At 42.6% G+C, this 19,833-nt stretch overlaps 1 protein-coding gene across 2 annotated transcripts in view; it reads left to right on the top strand.

The window, feature by feature from the left end:
- The first annotated feature begins 486 nt into the window (after positions 1 to 486).
- The window catches only part of ppm1bb (protein phosphatase, Mg2+/Mn2+ dependent, 1Bb), a 29,955-nt gene continuing 10,608 nt past the window's right edge, over positions 487 to 19,833 (top strand). The window contains exons 1-6 of one of the 2 annotated variants that reach the window (XM_008299467.1): positions 487 to 843; positions 11,857 to 12,699; positions 15,454 to 15,571; positions 16,116 to 16,227; positions 17,543 to 17,600; positions 19,037 to 19,465. In XM_008299467.1, the coding sequence (XP_008297689.1) occupies positions 11,869 to 12,699; positions 15,454 to 15,571; positions 16,116 to 16,227; positions 17,543 to 17,600; positions 19,037 to 19,378 (1,461 nt within the window). In that variant the 5' untranslated portion in view covers positions 487 to 843; positions 11,857 to 11,868 and the 3' untranslated portion in view covers positions 19,379 to 19,465. Of the gene's footprint in view, positions 844 to 11,856; positions 12,700 to 15,453; positions 15,572 to 16,115; positions 16,228 to 17,542; positions 17,601 to 19,036; positions 19,466 to 19,833 lie in introns of those variants that run through there. The other variant, XM_008299466.1, reaches the window with a different exon arrangement.

The raw sequence follows: 19,833 nt of genomic DNA, 5'->3' as shown, positions 1-19,833 counted from the left end.
TTGGAGACTCCCTCTGGAACCTCTTCAATCATCCATGCTGTTCTTGAGTTAGGTAGTGTTTGTTATTCACTCCGGGGCATTTGGGTTGTTCTGTGTGGTAACTTTAAAAAGTCTGAAGATAATCAAATAGTTTCCACTCACGTGTGCCTCGTTTTGTTAATTTCATATATTTTAAGTCTATTTCACTAGAATGAAGTCAACGGACTTCAGTCTTGGTGGTGTACCTTTCTATTTCAAGACTAACTCCGCCGATTCAGACTACCTTCGGCGTACGCCAGGAAAACATACGAGTGTACCCTGCAGATCCAGTGCATCACAGAACTTCGTAATAGACCAATCAGAATGTAGCATTGGACAGGGGCAGAGCTAATTGACAGACGAAACAGCCAATTAACCGGCAGCTTGCCTGGACATTTTAACCAATCAGCGTGCAGATCCCAAAAATAACACCTCCTCTTGTTCAGCACCCAAAGTCGAAGGATAGCTCTGGCCTTTCAATGGAAGAAAGTGCTAGATTTGTCAGTGTTGTATAATATAACCAATTCTCAGTGTCCATATTTGTTTTGGAACGATCGGAATTGTCTTCATTTATTGTGAGAGACAGAACTGGCGTCAAACATGCGTAAAAATCAACGCTGTCCAAGCAGGGAACCGCCGAGAAAGGAATTATCGCCGCTCATCTGAGGCCAATCTCGATTATTTTTGTCAAATAAGGAAACATAACATAGCTAGCTAGCTAACGTTAGCTCCGTAGATAGCTAGGTTAACGACATATCTTCACACAAAAGCAGAATCTAGCAGATAATCAAGATTGGATCTACATTCGCACAACAGCAGGAAAACGTAAGTTGCATGCCAGTATGTGCGCTAACGTCATTAGCTAGAGTTTGACAACCCTGAGAACTGCGTTGGCTCCAACGACAGCTAACTGTTAAGTTAACATTAGCATGCCAGCTAACGCTAGCTCATATCAACACACTAGCAAAGTAGGCCTTTCCGTAGAGGCAGCAGTGTTAAGTGGAAGGCACTTCAGCATGTGGTCAGTGGATTGGTATTTAACACAGAAATGGATTTCCAAAATCAGTAGGTTGGTTCATGCAGGAGAAACTGTTGTGCAATGATGTTAGCGTACAAATAGGCCATTGCTAAAATAAAAGCTGACCCATCATCTGAAGTTTCAAAGTAACTTGGCTGGCGGTAGCGTTAGCAACCCAATTCTGAATGAGGCAAATTTAAAGTACTGGTAATAGTCTAACAACATTTCGGCGTCCAGTGTTTAGTCTGTTCCCAAGCGAGCTAATCTAGCATGGTAACCTTATAGCTACACTAGCTATAACTAGCTAATGACAGCTTAGCGGACTTTGTCATATGGGTGTCAATGGTTAGCTATGTGACGTTAGCTTGGCAGCCTAATGGTATTTGTAACGAAATAACATGTTTAAAACATACTACCGGAGGTGCCATTGATTTCAGTGAGTAGCGTTAGCTTTGTAGCGATGATAATGTGCAGAGTTATTCATCAATATGTGTCAAACAAAAATGCATGGGGTGCCAGCAGGGACTGTATGTTCTGATGTGTGTGCATCGATCTTGCAGGGCTGTTATAACTTGAAGGCCCCCTTTTTATGTGTAGTGTGTTTGTTGAAGTCAGACAGAAGGCATGAAATTTAATCTAAATAGGGAACAGTACATAATATTGATAAGCTGCTAAGGTGTTTATTATGTTTCACTGCGACACCAGCCCTGCTCCTCCCAACGTTGTACTGATTTTCTGTTTCTTATTACTTACCTACAGGCTTTCACAGTAACTCATATATTCAAGTATATAACGATATATAGCATTACTAAACGTGATTTTGGTAAAGGTCAGTGGGGACTGTAGTGCTACAAAACTGTCAGAATAACTGAAATTATCTGTGGTGACAGTATATTACAACTCAAAGTCAACACATAGAGTGTTAATAGTTGTTTAAATGTCAACTTTGTCTCATTGTTTTGCTTGTTATGTGGTCAAATAGTACTAAAACAGTTCAGGGTTTGTGTTTCATTCCTCAGTTGTTTGATGGTACAGCAGTCAGATGTTTATTTGTTTGTTAAATTGTCTTTACTGTGGACGTATTCCAGGCTGTAAAAGGTCACTGCAGGTTCATTGACACAAGTCAGTTGTGTAAACTGTAGTTACCTTTTCTGACCATAAACATGAGCTGGATTGTTAACGTCTAACTTTATTGTACATGTACAGCAGTACAGGCCTACATGACCACAGTTCACAGACTCGTGTCAAATAAAACACACGTTCAATTCCTATGATCTAATTGTTGATGCACAGTTTTTTTTTTTTTGTCTTGAGAGCGACTACGATGCAGGTGCTGATTGCTAACACTTACTTCTTGAACTTTGCGGACCGTTTTCTTCGATGATACAAAATGTTTGCGGTGCACTCGATGTCCCGTTGCATCTCATTTCAGTAATCAGACCAAACAGTCATCTTGATTATTTATCTTTCCAAATATTGTGATAGGAATGTTGGGAAGCATTTGTGCAACCAGGCTGCGAATAGTTCTTCTCTGACTTTTCTAATTGATGAGCAGGCGCCCCACCAGCAATGCAAACAGTGCTCCTAATACTCATCTCCTCACTGCATGACAAAGTAAACGTTTGCTAAGATTTTTATGTCAAAAGTGAGGCTCTTGACTTTTCATGTGAAGAGAGCAGTGATCAGAGCATTTCCACAATCTCTTTTTATTACCGCTAAAGTTTGGGAATCGTGTACGATCTGAGATGATAAGCCGCTCTTAATTGCCATGCTATATTGCAGGGATTTGTCATCAAAGCTCAGGCCTATGGTAAACTTCATCATCAATTTTGTATTGTGCAGTGTTGAAATTTAGCCGCCCTGCTCACCTTCTCCACTATATCAGATTGCGATAAGGTGCACAGGTGACCAGTATATGACATCACTTGGTGTTGGGCTTGTGCCCTGCCAGTCAGATACGGGAGGAGTTCAATAGCTGATAATCTTATCTGAGTCAGCAGTCACTGTGTAAAGACTGAGGAGCAGATGAAACACGGTGTCAGGACCAGACGGAGACAGTCAACAAGACAAGGAGATTTTTTTTTTTTTTTTTTTGAGATAAACAGATCTTATCGGCCTTAGTTGTGCATCGATGGAACAGTTGGCGTCACAAAGTACTATTGAAAACTTAAGATCGCTGTAGGAGCCCGCATTGATTTTTCATCATAGGGAACAATTCTCCCTGGTTGATTAAAGTCTGACTGTGACAAGCCTCACTGTTCTAGTGGAGCAAGTCAGTTAGATTACAGCTTTTTAGAATATTTGCTTAGAACAAGAAGTGCATCATCAGCATGAACACTTAGCGATTTGCTATGCAGACATTCATACATTTTGTTTTCTTTCCATTGATAAAATATTCTTAGAGTAGAAGCTGTTGCACGGTGCTAAAAGGAGATTTGCCGTTAATGTAGCTGCATTGATATGAAGTGCTTTTTGGCTCATCCCGGGGTCATGTTATTTATAGACATTTGGAAAAATGTCCGTGTGTTTGTATAAACACATTAAAAATTGAGATGCAGTGAATGATTTATTGTAGAGCTGCAGTCAACTGATGGATCCTGACAATCGATTAACTGTTAAAGTAGGGCTGGGTGATATAGCGGAAAACTGCATCACGATAAAATGTATAGTTTCAGTCAATATTGATCATTTTTTAACAGTTTTGTGTCTTTTATTAATTAAGACCAGGAGAAAAAAAGGTTTGTTTTAAATGTAACCACCCGAGTTTTAACATAGCCACACGGTATTAATTTTAATGTTAGTTCAACGGTTTGTTTACACAAATTATTAAGAATTAAGGGAGGTTAAGGTTTAGAACTGGGTGTGACTGGACAGTGACCTGGCGTGGGCCTTGGCGTGCCCCCCAACATCAAGTCCGTCAGGCCCAGGAGCAGGAAGTGCATCACTACGGAGGTGGTGGGGGGAACGAGGTTGCCCCATTTTGAGCGAGACCTTCACTTGTGGATGTTTTTTGACCATCTTTCGACCACCACCCGTACTGAAAGTGCGGTCGATGCTCCTCGGCAGCTTCAGCCTCCACCAAGGAGGGGTCTGTTGGCGTTCTTGTGAAAGGGACGTTTCCGATGTGGACTTTCGTGGTATTTTGAATCTAAAGCATTTAAATGAAACTATCAGACATTCTATCAGACAGGTTTGTTATTGCTATTGTCCATCGGCTTAAGTTAAACTTCTAGATCCCTGGTGGTACACTGAATATCATTTGGTTTTGCTGTGAAGGTCAAAGGAAACAGACGTTAAATAACCAAGGATGTACATTAATAATATAGATGGATGTTAGTCATTGGAAGAATAAGAAGATGTTGTTTGTCGAATCTATGTGAGAAGAGTGATATTCGCAAGAACAAAACCCCCTCTCTCTCCCAACTGTGGCTTCTTGAGTCTGGCAATAGTTCATGAACACTGGTTCCTCAATTTTTTGGTTATTTACACACTGTAACGGCTAACCGACTCGGCTGGATCTCTTGATATTATCTCAGTACCGAGGTGATCTTTGTTATTTGTTTTGTCACTTGCAAAGAAAGGTCACGTCAGGCTCGATATGATTTGTAGGAGACGTCTGTCAGGGCTGTAGTTGAGCTTTGTTGGTTCTCGAATCCAGTTTCCAGATGTAGACGACACGGATCTTGGTCGCCTTGAGAGCTGAAACAGTCATTTAATCGATTAGAGTAGCTGAGTGATTGGTACGGCTGTTTCAGTCAAAATGGAAAATATTCCTTTATGAAATTATGTTCTTCCAAACTGAATATCTTTAAGTTTGGAAGATCTGGACTAAGCAAGACCTTTGAAGACCTTAGTTTTGACTCTAACATCTTGTGATGGACTATATATTATTCAGCAGATTTAACTGTAATGAAAATAAACATTAGTTGCCTTTTAATTCATGTGGTTCCACCTCAGACGTTATGAATCTCATTAGGTTGTGATTTCGTTGGTCTTCACACCGTCACCAAAGATTGCAGTACATGTACCAATGTCACCGCTAGTCCAGTGTTGTTAGCGTCCATTCTCTTTCTCCCGTCAAGTGCCAAATGTTACGTATGAGCTTTGTGTAGCAGAGTTATTCCTGTTATTACTCAGCAGTTGTAGTGCCAACCTTGGAAGAAGTCAGCTGCCGATATGTGCACAAAGCGCAGATGCGTGTTGGATCAGTGCACCTTTGTTCTGTGTGCAGTGAAAGAAATGTAAAAATGGAGGCAAGGCAAGGTCAGGCTGAGAGCATAGTAAAGGTTAAAAGTGCTTCCAGCTGGAGCCTTTGTCAAGAGTGTCAGATAAGATAAAAAAAACAGACAGATTTAAATATGTGACATTATGTTTCGGTGTGCAAATAGATATAATAGGAAGGTGTGGTCATTTGCTGTTACACAGGAGACCAATTGCACAACGCGAGCTGTGTCCCAATTCAGGGTTGCCTGCTTCAAAGTCCGTATTTCGAGACCGAATACGTCACAACAGCTCGACGAGGCTGTCCCATTCCAGAGGCTCCTCCAAATGCGGCTGTGAAATGTGACCCGGTGTATCCTCTGCAGTCCCCGCTCACTATCCCACAATCCTCTCCGGGCTGCTTAGTTTAACGGCGCGTTCACATGTGTCTGCTCGCCATGTAAATATGGAGAAATACCTCATGGTCGTGTCATATCTATCGGGTGTTTTTCTTCAGGTGGACATCATGTGGACTGAACACACAGCACAGCGTCAGTGCTGCTAAACAGGTGTCATTTCCAGTCATCGTTTGGTGCTTGAATATGTTGATGAGCAGCATTCGTTAGATAAGAGTTTTAATAAATGGGTGCATTGATTGGTGATGTTCATCTTAACAGGAAACAAGAGAATCCATGTTGTGTCATCATTGCAGAAATTGTGAATCTTAACTTTCCTGCTTCCTTTTAAATTAGTATAATACACATAGTGTATTAGTAGGACTCCTTTACACAAAGTCTGATTCATTTCTGGAGAACTTCACCCAAGAATATGGAGCCTAAGTTGAAATATACCAATTATAAGACAAGCAGAGAGCATCTGTGTACTTTCTAATGGGGGTTAAACATGTTTTTTCAGGACTGATTCAGACTATTAGTGATCAATGAGACTGTTAGCCGATATTTGGAGGCGATACATGTGGTATATTTGTCGTAAAGTAAAAATCTTGGCATTAGAGATTTAAATACAACACAAAATTGGGCTGAAATGCTTTGGGTCATTGATCAAGAGCAGATCGGTGACGACGGGGAGAAAGATGCAGATACACCAGAGCAAAAGTGGCACGTTTAATGTTAATTTATTTTATTGGGATTCATTAAAAAAATACAATAATGCCGACAATCAAAAAGTGCTGCAAATTGAAGCAGATGAACGGAAATATTACGGTTCAATTCCAGTTCTTAGTGTCATCATTCAATTCAAAACTGAATAAAAAGGAAAGGGGCTGTTTTGTTGTTCCATAACAATGACCATAAAGATCTATTTTACTTCAGGTTCTTGCTCCAGTTGGACTGTATTGTAATGTGAAACATAGCAGGCAGTTAATCTCTCCTTGATTGACTCCACTGGCTGATGAACAGGACAAAAAAAAAAACAGCCAAATATGTGTGAAAGTAAATAAATTGAACACAATTGCATTGCTTACAGTCTTCTTCTGCTTGCACAAAACCAGAGGTATAAGTGGAATTTACTCGCCAACCTGAGCAGCCAAATGACAGAAGTGGAGTGCTCTGCTGTGCCATTAATAACAATATGTCTCGGGTAATGGAGGACTCCCCCTCTGTTGCAGCGTTGTTACCAGTGAAATTCATTATCCACAGCTCTGTAATGGCGCTACACTTTTAAAAATACGTCTGTTGGTTCAGCGACTTGTTTGTTGGTGGAGTGAGATCTGAGTGGTCATGTAGAATTTAAAATGCTTAACGTGCGTCTTACAGAGCTAATGGTTGTGTTAGATGCTGTCTTCAGGATTGCGTTGCTGTTCACCTACAAGGTACTGGGTTGTGCCTTTCATTTCATCGCTGTGCAAAGTATTCAGGCAGGTCAGATGTTTAGATTCCTCCTGATCGCACAACAGAGAGGTGTCCGATAGGTCCCACATTTGTTCAGTGTCATGAGAGTGAATCACAAGAGTTAAGGCGGAACATGCAACAAATAGTGTCGAGTCCTGAACTCATTGAATCCGTCGGGTAGTACGCAAAGAGACCGAAGCAATGATAATAGCCTAAAACCTGGAAGGGGCTGTTTTAAAGGTTGGAGTTGGTAAAATCTTTTCTGTTGCTTTCATTTAGTTTTTCGTTGTGGTTTATTAAATGTAAACCTGGAAATAGAAATGAAAAGAACCAAGTTTTTTGTTTCATGTTTATGTCATTTTTAAAGCATCTTCACCCTTAGTGCCGTACAAATTAAATTATTTTAGCGTTGATTAATTCTCCTGTCAGCCTGTTTTTTTCTTATCAATTCCATTTTTGCCAGAATTCAAAGGTCACAAGATTATGAGAACACTGCATGTCCTGTGTGCTGGTTTTGATTTTAAATTGGTACCATGTGGCGTAGAAGAACATAGTCCGTGGACTTTTCACTAGCTTCGCGCTGTAAGACCATTTTATCACCAGCCCATTAGTCAATGCGACGGTGGCGTCTTGTCAGCTGTTCTCCGTGATGGAACGGTTTGACTTTGTCCTCATCAGTCGCTTGTGATTGATGTATTTTGCCACTTGTGAGATTATTGTTTGTTGATGCTGAGGCAATGCCTTTGCACTGGTTTGGAGACAACTGTGTTCAATTAACAGTATAGAAATTTTTGAGGCAGTCGAGAAAATGTATTTCGGACTGTGTGTTTCTGATGGAGCTAGCGTGTTAGCTTTGACCACAGTGTGACTGCCAGTGTTGATGGGGTGCCTTCAATTGGCAATTAGCCAGTTAGTTAAATTCTTACTGGCTCTTAGTGTAATCTCCCAAAGACCTGGAAATAAAGCTTAAAGAACCAAGTGACCAAAGATTTTTTCATGCTAACGTGTAGGAAACTAGCTGGCCTGGAACGAACGCAGGGCTGGAACGGTAGCTAAATATTGATGTTAGACACAGACAGTCATTGTTAACCTGTATTTGCTGATGGACCGGGCTGTGATAAACTGTTGTGTCTAACTTTGTTTAACGTGTCCTCTTCAGTCATCTGGGTAATGTTATCCTCTTTAGTGCTCCCCATTAAGACTCTCCTGTTTATCCAGCCGGGAAAACAGTTATTCATGAAAGCAACGCCGGGCCAATTTGCGTTGCTCGGCAAAATTTGATATGTTGGCGGCAACGCAAAGGTCTGGAAGTTCTGCGAGAACGTCTTGGTGTGTTTTAAATCTCATCATCGAAATGTAAAGTCTTGATGATGATTTTTTTCAAACAAACTGTAATCAAATCGGAATCTACAAATCAACATCCCAGGCTGGTGTATCTGTAGTCGTAGTGAACCTGCTGGTGAGTCCTGGTGAACTGCAGAATATTCATGTGTGTGTATGGACAGCGCTGAAAGCTGTGCGTTAACCTTGCTTCCAGGATAGCAGTGGCTGTTTTGTGTGAGTTTGCCTGCTCTCAGAGCAGCATTTGGGCTCTCTGCAGCATTATGTAATCCCCAACCTTCCACTTCCCTCTTCGTAGCCAGTGGTTTTTGGCAGACGTACGTCTTAGCATCAGGGGGTGTTGGTTTCGACCTGCGGTTAAAGCACGGGTGACAGCAGTTTTGAGGAGGTTAAGAGGTTGAGAGTTCCTGGTTTCAGTCTTGGTGTCTCAATGGGGATATTTTCTGGGCTTTTCTTTTTCTGTGTGCGCTGTTTTTTGTTTTTTTTTTTTGTACTTGCCAGCAGTCTGTTGTACCATTGTCAGCCAGAGAAATCTCATAGTATCTGCGTGTGTTCTTGCAGTCTGCATGTCTCCTTTCAGGGTCTGGCTGCTGCAACTGCTTTAATGGATGGATGATGCAACTCCCCCCTTCCTCTCGCTACCGAGCGGCTGAGTGTGTGTGTGTGTGTGTGAGTGTGTGTGTGTCTTTTAGAGCGAGTGAGAGAAAGACATAGAGAGGGGGATGTCGCTGAATGAAGCTTAGCCTGGATGTTTGCACTGCAGGGTGGGTGGTTGCTAGGCGATGGCAGTGTGTTTGTTTTATTTTTAGAGAGAATCACTGCTGGTGAACATAGCAGATTTGCCTTTCTCTCATACACATATGTGAACACTCTTTCCTAACATACATGAACATATAGGGTACAGCCGAGCGGTTAAAAAAAGGTTGCTGGAGGAGGGGAGGGAGGGGGGAGAAATCTTGTTGATATAATCGCGTAGACGGAAAGCAGCAGAAATATGAATGGCGTGGCCCACAGCCTCACCCTGGTCATGAAATCTAAACCGGCCCAGCGTATTTATAGAGCATCTTTTCCTCGCACATAGACTATGACACTGCACACATGCGCAGAGCAGACACACAAACACACACACACACATACGTACGCATTCGTCCTGAACCAGCTGTAGTCACTCCTCGCATGTACGCCGGCCTTTTTTGGGCACATGCCTGTCATGCCGTGTGTGCGCTCACGTGGGAAGTAATGCACGGCGAGAAATCAATATGTTGTCAGGGCACTTTCGATTCCTATCGCCTCTCATTGATTTCAAGATCTCATGAGTGCTACAGCGCCGGGCCAAGCAGCGCGTACTGGAAGCAGCTCCATACAGTAGTAGCTGCTGACATTTAGGTCAGCATCGATCGGCGTGATGGGAAAACATGGGGCAGGTCAGAAATGCCAGAGATACGCCGAAAGGTGGTGGCCAGCTGGAAACTCACCAAAGACTGATTTTTTTTAAACAATGAAACCTCACTCTGATAGTTTTAGCTTATAGTATAGTTTGATGGAATAATTTTAGATTTTCTTTCTTTTTTTTTTTCTGATGCTGAATCACCACCTTTCAGTTTATTGATCATGAAAATTTCCATATCAGTTCAAAAGCATTTTCCTCATGCCGTATTGGGAGCTGTATGTATTTTCTGTCTTGTACTGTGATATACATTATATTCCTCATAATGATAGACTCCCAGTAAAGGGAATAAAGCTTTAGATTTTGACTGAGACCACAGTGAAGGGTTGTCCAGTAAAAAAACAAACTTGGCTCAGCAGGAGCACATTTCTAGCTGATTTTTTGTGTGACATAAATGCCATATTTCACCCAAAATTGTCACAACAAAAGATATAATCAGCAGTAAAAACCCTCCTGATAGTATACAAAAAGCTGCTGCAGAGGGTTTCGGGGTCTGATGAGTCTTCAACCTCGTCGATACGTTACTTAAACTGGACTTCATGGCTTGTGTTGTGTTATTGTGAATCAGCGTGTCCCAACACAACCCTGTGAATTCTTTAAAACGCCAAAGATGCTCCCTGCCTGCATCAGCATCAATAATTAAACCTCTAATTGTGATTAACCCAGCGGTCAGAGATGGCTAAGAATGGACAAAGGTTACGAGAGGCAAAGAGCGAAAAGTGCTCAGTCAGGTTTCGTTCCCTTTCAGGCCTTGGCGGGGCAGGATTTCAGACCCTGCTGATTCACTAATGTCACACTCTATTTCCTGTCAACAAGTTAACTAATAGTATTACTTACCTTGTGTTCAGAGTGAAAGAGGCTCTGTGTGCTCAAAGAAGCTTTACAGCTACTGTGTAATCCTCGCCTCTGTCGTTTCTCCTCTGCTATCTTTGTCTTGTTGGGATCACTGGTTCTCACCATCCATTGACTAATTAAAAGCACTCTGTATTCACAGCACGGAGCAGCGTACTGAATTACTGACATAGAAAAGGCTGATTAACAGTGAAATTTATTATCTAATGTTATGTGAAGGAGTCGTTGGCATGTACGTGAACTGAGCTGAAAAATGAGTCATGATAGGCAGCGACAGCATATCATAAGATGTGAAAACGTTCATTTAATGTTCATTTCAGCTTGTGTGAGTCACAAAAATGTACAAAATCAAGATAAAAACAGTCTTACTTTACTGCTCACCTGCTTCCTTCTTAACGTTTATGTGCAGACACAGTAAAAAAAATGTGAATCAGAACCTCACTGCACAAAATACGGGTGACAAATTAAAGGAAAAGCAACCATAATGTGTCTTAGTTTGGTGATAGGACACCAGAACAGCTTCAGTGCACATTAATGGATTTTACAAGTCTCTGGAACACGATCCGTGCGACAGATAATTTCTCATTTGGCGTTTAAATGAAGGCGGTGGAGAGCGCTGCGTGTCGGTCATCAAACCATTCAGTGACCCCTCGTGCCCACTGGATGACACCAGCACTGCCGTCAGGGTACAAATGTTTCATCACAGGACAAAAGTGATCACTCAGAACAACTCTGTATTGATTTGCAGTGGCCCTTCCCTCTAAGGGACCCAAATCATGACCCCGAAATGCCCCCAACAGCGCAACTGAGCCACCAGATCCCCTCGTTATAGGGGTCAAGGGTTCAGGTTTTTTCTTCAATCTGTCACCCGTCTGTATTTTCCTAATATATCCTGACCACTAGATGATTCTTGATATTTGGAAGTTTAAAAATCTGATGATAGAGCTACACATTTACTACATAAACACAGTTTGCAGTTGAACAAATTGACAGTCCTCTGTGGTGATATGTCAGCCTGACCTATCTATCAGTCTAAAGAGGTGTCTGGCTTATTGAGGCACACATTGCTTTCTTTGCAGGTGATCGTGTAACGTTTAATTAATGTGTTTTTTTTTCTTGTCTTCCTCCAGCTATAGGCAGCAATGGGTGCATTCCTGGACAAGCCGAAGACGGAGAAACATAGTGCCCACGGTGAGGGCAATGGGCTGCGCTATGGCCTGAGCTCCATGCAGGGCTGGCGAGTGGAAATGGAGGACGCCCACACGGCTGTGGTGGGCCTCCCCCATGGACTCACCGACTGGTCCTTCTTTGCTGTCTACGATGGCCACGCAGGCTCCCGGGTGGCCAACTACTGTTCCGGCCACCTGCTGGAGCACATCTTGTCGGGAGGCGCCGACTTCGGTTCAGGACCCGGCTCCGTGGAGGGCGTGAAGGACGGCATCCGCTCGGGCTTCCTGAACATTGACGAGTACATGCGCAGCTTCTCTGACCTGCGGCAGGGCCTGGACCGCAGCGGATCGACGGCCGTGTGCGTGTTGCTCAGCCCGACCCACCTCTACTTCATTAACTGCGGCGACTCGCGGGCCGTGCTGAGTCGAGACAGCAAGGTGGGCTTCTCCACCCAGGACCACAAGCCCTGCAACCCCCGCGAAAAGGAGCGCATCCAGAATGCTGGCGGCTCGGTCATGATCCAGAGGGTAAACGGCTCCCTGGCTGTGTCCCGGGCCCTGGGGGACTACGACTACAAATGTGTGGACGGTAAAGGTCCCACGGAGCAGCTAGTGAGCCCTGAGCCCGAGGTGTGCGTGTTGGAGCGGGCGGCCGAAGGAGACGAGTTTGTGGTGCTGGCGTGCGACGGAATCTGGGACGTCATGTCCAACGAGGAGCTGTGTGAGTTTGTTCGCTCTCGACTGCTGGTGTGTGATGACCTGGAGAAGGTCTGTAACTCAGTGGTGGACACCTGTCTGCACAAGGTAAGCTTTTATTCCTCCCACGCTTGAGGTGCTCTAAAGGGGAAAGTGTGGTTCTAGATAGTTGCTTTCCAGCTGGTCTCCAGCTATAGAACATGGCTCAGAGTTTAATTTGCAGATAAGGTAAAATTTTCAAATGCAAAACTTAATGCAAACTTTAGTGTCTTATAGCACAGAACTATCAGGCAAAAGAGTAAAGATATATATGTGAATGTGTAAAATATCAACTGATTTACTTTCACGTTTTGTGTGTTTTGGTAAATATGAAAAAACTCAAACCAAATATGAAACACTTAAAGTTGTGCTAATCAAATGCATTTCACTACAGATCTGCCTTTTTGTGTTAGAATTAAATTGTCACATTTTCAAAAACAAAAGTATTTTACTTACTAACCCTCTGAATCTTTAAATAGTCGCCACCAGTGATGCGTCAGTGAAATCACTTTATTTTACGTGACTCACTTCAAAGGTCACCACAAATACTGTTTACGTCGACTGAATCCTGTACAAAACAGAAACTTCTGCACTCGTCTGTGCAACCATAAAAGCCTTAGTGAGTCATCTGTAACCAACAGCCATGTGACAAATAATCAGCGTCTTTTATCTGCACTCGGCTGAACTGCAGGATGTGTTTACGCAGAGCAGTTAGGAAACAAATGTGAGATCTAGTTAAAAATGCACGTAGTAAAATATTAATATGTGGTGTCACCATTTTTTGTAGTATTGGTAACACCTGTGGACACATTGAAGTGCGGTACATGTTGATTTAATTTTTAAAAAAAGTAAAAGAAATTCAACTTTCATTTTTTTTAACTGCACAGAAAAAAAATCTGAGTTTTCCATGTGGTTGCAGGACTTTTTATTGCAGTTCAAAATGCGCCCACGTTGAGTAGAAATGTGTTAGCAGCAAAGAAAACACACCCAGAACCTAAAATTATGCAATTATACTAAAGTAATCGATTAATAACTGCATCACAATGTAACAAAAATAATCTAAATCCTAAATGTATTCATGTATTTTTAATGACATCTATAAAACAATATATAATAAAACTTTACAACTCTCTGTGAGATCAGATAATTAATGCATTAGCGCTTTGAATTCACTTCCTGTCTGTTTGCCTCGTCAGCTATCGATTCCAGATAAAGCAGGAACGGCTCTTTGCCTGAGCAGAACCCATTGACCGGTCCACATGTTAAACTTTTGTCCTCCATGTGTGACTTATTTTGTGTCTTGGGTACTCCAAGAACCGGCGAGTGCACAGCAGTAGCAGCAGCCTAGTTATTTTTACCGTCCTGGATGGGTTATCTCAAGTAACAGCCGCACGCCGTCATAAATCTCCTGTGCTGCCGCTGCCTTTTGTGATGTATGTGACACTGTATACTTACAGAAAGGTAGTGTGACCACGCTGACTTTTACAAGGTGACTGTCGATTTAGTTCAGGCCGGGGCTCCGTCTCTACTGTAACCGTCCTGTAAATGCCAATTAATCTGCTGTCCTGCTCGTGCTGAGCATCTGATACGCACAATGCAAATGGAATAAAAGTGTTAGAGGTTCATAATGAGATATTTAACAGTTAAAGCAGAAACTTAAACGGTTTGCCGATTCTAGATCATCCATAAGAAGGTCTTTGATTGTTAGTTAAACGAGACATTGAACGAAATCTCAAGAAGCTTGTGCTGTGAAGTGACTGTCATTGATTTGTGAGGTGTAAAAGACTGACCGATAAGTCCGTTAAACCAAACAGTCATGCTCAGATGAATGTTACAGTTTGATTAAAGATTAAAAATGACCTTGTGCAGGTAAATGATTAGTTGAAATTATTCACCAGCTCGTTGATCTAAAAGGTGAAAGCGGTGACATAATAATAAGAAAATAATTAATAATGTTATTATTATTTTTTCTGTGTTGAAGAAAACCACACATGAGATGTTGAACTCTGAGAACGTGCCGAGCGGTTCGCTTACCTGTTTACTTTTCAGTAACAACACAAGAAAAAGCTGCGTTTACCTCAAATAAGTTCTATATATTTACATCAGGTGCTAATCACCAGAACTCCTTCTGTGCATTCTTGAGGTCCGACACACTCGTCCGATGCTCATCCTTCGTGTGTTTGTTGTTTTTTAAGAACATTTCTGATCTGCATTGTTTACATTCATGTCTGCTGGCTTGCACTCTTCTTCTCTGCCGTCTTTGCTGGCACACTGCTGCGTATCTCAGCGTGTTACTGCCACCTGTAGGTCACCGGATTAATGTGAAGCCATTGACAGTTTGACAGACAGAACAGAGACACCCAATAAAAAAAAAACTGCTCTTAGGTGCTGCTTGAGGACTGCTCATTGTGTGTGTTTGAAGCTTGAGCACGGTTGATGTGCTTCCTGTAGAAAAGATTTGACCTACTGAAAACATCAATTAAAGCATAATAACTGTCTGTTTCCACCATCTGTGGTTCTCAACACCAGAAAGCTTCGATTGTGAAAAGCAGCCGATTTGTTGAAATATAAACTGCAAACTGTCTGTTTTAATACTTTTCCAGCATTAAGTTTACCCTCTGATATCTGTGATCAGGCTTATTTTTTCCCTTTTTTTTTTTGGAAAGTAGCAGAAAAACGCTGTCGCTCAGGGTCAGTGAACCAAAACACTGTTAATGTCATGTGGGGTTTTTTTTTTTGTCACAAATAAAAGATTTTTGTGCCCAGTTTGAAAACATATCTCACATAGATTTAGTTTAACTCTTGTCTGTTGTCGTTCTGCAGGGGAGCAGGGACAATATGAGCGTGGTGCTGGTGTGTTTACCCGGAGCTCCCAAGATCTCCGAGGAGGCTGTGAAGAAGGAAGAGGAATTGGATAAATACCTGGAAGCCCGTGTTGAGGGTCAGCGCTCTGAACATGCACACCTTCACAATTAACCAGAAAAGACTATTAATTTATGATAGTATTCAACAGGTCGGTCTTGATAGTTGAGATTTATAAGCTTCATTGTTTATGTGGAGCAAAGTACTTCTGCCGCCATCTTCCATATTTAAAGTAGTAGCTGTGATTGAAACTTTGGGGGAATTAAACTGTTCAGTCTTTGGTAACACTGTTCTTTCAGTGCCATTCTCAAAAACTGTTTTTTCAAAAGGTTATGTGAAACAAGCAGCCACATACCGTGCTCCAATTCTGTGTACATAACCAGGACAAAATAAACATTCTTTAGGTCGTACAAATATTTGAAATCAGTCTGCTGCAGACTGGTGCCGTTAAAAGACAAGCTGATTTTTTTCCACTGATATGGAGGATTTCTCAGCCTCTCCACAGGAAGGTGGCGGTTAAACCCCCAAACTCAGTGTATAATATACTATAATCATGCCTCACTATGCAGCATAACCTCTCACAAAGTCCTTGCCCTCTTCCTGTTTTTTTTGTTTGTTTTCAGAGCTTCTGGGGAACGGTGGGGAGGCTGGAGTCCCTGACCTGGTGTCTGTCCTAAGGAGCATTGCCACAGAGAACATCCCCAACCTTCCACCTGGTGGAGGCCTGGCCAGCAAGTAAATATACATTAGCTGCATCTTATGCACACGCCGATCAATATTATCAGACCTGGCCATCCACCTAGATTATTTATTTATTACTTAGAAATGTATCGCCAGGATGTTGTATCCTATTGAATATAGTGGTTAAAAGGTCATGCAGTAAATTCCAGGCTGGTTCCTTTAAGTCTGAACAACTTTATATGTGTAAAACATTTGTTAGTTATGAAGCGCTCTAACAAAGACAGAAGAGACAGGGACAGTATTCAGTAAACATTAAAGTAGGAGTGGAACTAATTGGGCTGTTACTATTATTATTTTCACTGTCAATTAATAAAAGTCGTTTCATTATCAGATCATCTGTCAGCTGCTTTCTCCAAGATTCATTACCAGAAAATGTTATGAAAGAAATGCTCCCCATTAGTTCCAGAGGCAGTGGTCATGCATTTAAACAGCTCGCCTTATTTGTCTGAAACTAGAAAATATTCAGTTTGATATCAGATGTGACAAAGAGAGCAGCAAAGTTTCTGCAGCCAGAGAATTCATGTCAATTTAATTAATCAGAATAGTTGGAATTAATTTTCTGTCTGACAACTAGTTGATTAAACTGAACAATCACAGAAGTTCTGCAGATAAATGAGATAAAAGAATGGATAAGTTACTATAATAATGTTCAGGAGATCTAAAATCGTGGAGTATAATAGGAGGTGTGTTTTTAAACTGACCTTTTAAAGACATAAGTGAAGTAACTGTTTGAATTTTTCAATTACTGGATTATTTATGACGCTGACGAGGACCAGATGTGTGTAAATGGACCATCACAAGCAACTGATTGACAAAAATAAGTCTCTTTTTACGCAAAAATTCTCCCAAACTTTCAAGTTTCGGCTTCTTAAAAGTCAGAATTTTTTGCTTTCTTGTCCTTAATCACATTAAACTGAATATATTTGCATTATGTCCGTATATAGGTTATTGGATTCTTCTTCTGTTATTGGATTATACAAGTCAATAATCTGCAAATTCACTGATAATGGAAAACCTGCTGTTGATATTAAGAAAAGCACGTTTCCACACATGCAGTTGCCTTTATTAGAATATGGGTAAGACATGCGGTTTAAAACTTAAAAACATGCATCAGAACACTTCGGAATAAAGAGATTCTCTTTTATGCATGAATGGCGAGTTCTCAGATATCGACCAAGTTGCTTTTTTAGTTCCATTAAACTCTCAATCAATACACATTTACTGGGAACCAGCAGAGGCCGTGTTCCGTCGGCGTTGGCTCGTCCTCTCCGAGCAGCGAGCTCAGTGTGCCGTCTGTGTGTTTTCGCAGGCGGAGTGTGATCGAGGCGGTGTACAACAAGCTGAACCCTCACAGAGAAGAGGAAGGGGTGAGTTGACCTCTCTGTGAAGCCTTCACCTCTTCCAGCCTTTACCCTCCCTCAACATGACCTCAGAAACACACACCAGCCCAGACAAGGACACTCTTGTGTGTGTGTGTGTGTGTGTGTGTGAGAAAACGAATGTGATTTAAGTGTGAAAGCGGGCAGAGGAAAGTCTAAACACAATAACCTTGGCAAGCTCAGCGGAACTCAGGTGACTGCGTTTCGTGGTGGGAAGCACCGATGCTCTTTGCGGTCTGTTTAAATTTGATATTTATCATTGAAACAGGATACACGGTAAGACCTCAGGCATGCTCAGCAAAGAGTGCACGTCCTTTAAAGTGCCGGTTTGTGGTGCTCGATGCTTCGCGAACCCGGTTTTTTATCACAGAAAGCCCGACAATTGGGAATCAATCAAACAAACGTGAGGTTGGATAGTTAGTTCGTGGTGATAAATATGTGCACAAGACGGTAAAAGACTTTAAAAGCTATTGATTTGTTGTAGCCGCACAGTGAAGAAGCTGTTTACTTATGTACAGGTTTAATAATAAACAACTGAAGTGTACAAAAATATATATATATCATTTTGCAGCTTTAGTGTTTAAAACTGCATCATTCGTCTGAGTTACTGACGTGAATCACTCACCCATGAGTTCTACGCAGGCACGTTGTCCAAACCTATTGAACCTATTTTAAACATATTTATTATGAAGCTTGCTTAGAAATAAATGCTCCACATATTCCGACACATAAAAGTTTATGATGCCACATGATAAAAATGTAAGCATAAAACCAGGATGTGCTCCAGTTTAGTTCCAGATGTTTAACATGGAACACAGAGTGACTATCAAGAGATGCATAAAAACATGATACGGTTATAGATCTTGTTTAGCTACAGCTATAATACCAACCGCTCCAGGCGGCCTTAAAAACACCTCGACTTTAATGTCACTTCTAGATCCAGGGCTCTGTTTCTACTGTAGGAAATCCTTCTGTACGTAAAGGAGGGAATTTCAGTAACGGGTGCATGTGCATGTACAGATCTCTTTATACTAATCAGGTCCTAAATAGCCTGCAGGGGTGAAGGTGGGCGTGAATGTATAAATGCACACGTGTTTTTCCTACATTAATGTCAGCGGAGTCTTGACTTGCAGGCTCTTTTCTCTGGGCTGTGTGGGTGCTGACCAACTCCCCTCCCTCTGTTTTCACCGCACAGTGAATATCACAAAGGGTTGTTGGTCACAGGGTCAGAGGTAGTAGCGTTTTTTTATTTTGGTGTTTTTTTTTTTTTGCATGGGCCTGTCCGACTGGTGCAAGAATCTCTCTGACATTGTCACGCTACTGTGTGCTAGATGTTTTTGTGCGACGATGTTCGATGTGTGTGTGTGTTGTGTGTTTGACCGTGGAGCGTGCCTGCAGAGTCTGACCCTGGCGTGTCACCTCAGGCCTGCGCGGGGGGAGAGGAGGAGGAGAGTGAGGAGGGAGGTGGCAGCACGGCGGCTCATCTGCTGGAGGCTCTGCGGCAGTTCCGCCTGCACTACCGGGGGCAGTACCGCACGGTGCTGGAGGAGTCCCTGGCTGCCTACCACCTGCGGGGGGAGAGTCCTGCCGAGGGAGCAGGGGAGAGCCGGAGGACCTCCAGCGACGGCGATGATGACGACGGCGACGGCCAGGAGCAGCCCGCCTCCCCTCCCTCTCCCCCCTCGCCCCCGCCCTCACCCGCCACTGCAGAGCCGGAGGCCAGCCGAGATGCGCCCGCCCCCAAGTCTGAAACCTCCTCTGACTGAGCACCTGCCCCGCATATCCACCCGCCCGCCCGCTCATCCATCCTACCCCCAGAGCTCTAGTCAGATGTGCTATGACCTCTCCTCCTCTGTCCCTCATCACGGAGCTTGAACCGGCGCATCGGCCATGTCCCGCTCCATCACGCTTATTCAGATATATCATGAGGAATTCAGAGGAAGCAACAATGGCCCTTCTGTCGGTTCAAGTTCTGTCTCCGAGACACAAAAACACCTTGAGGACTCTTTCTTTCCTTTTCTTTTTTGTTTTTTTGGTTCCTCCTGACCACCTTGGCTTGGATTCCCAAACTTGCTAGTCACTGTTACTAAACCTGACCACACGGACTGATGTTTACAACACAAATCATAAGAATTCATTAACACAGCTGAAGTGGCTGGTGAAGCCAAGGTGAACCTTGCATTCTATGGCCTACGTTTCCCACTATTTGCTTCTGGCTGAC

Source organism: Stegastes partitus, unplaced genomic scaffold (genome assembly GCF_000690725.1).
Source record: "Stegastes partitus isolate 25-593 unplaced genomic scaffold, Stegastes_partitus-1.0.2 Scaffold1420, whole genome shotgun sequence".
Classification (NCBI taxonomy): Eukaryota; Metazoa; Chordata; class Actinopteri; family Pomacentridae; genus Stegastes; species Stegastes partitus.
Note: the sequence above shows the minus strand (reverse complement) of the source record. Positions and strands in the feature narration are given on the sequence as shown.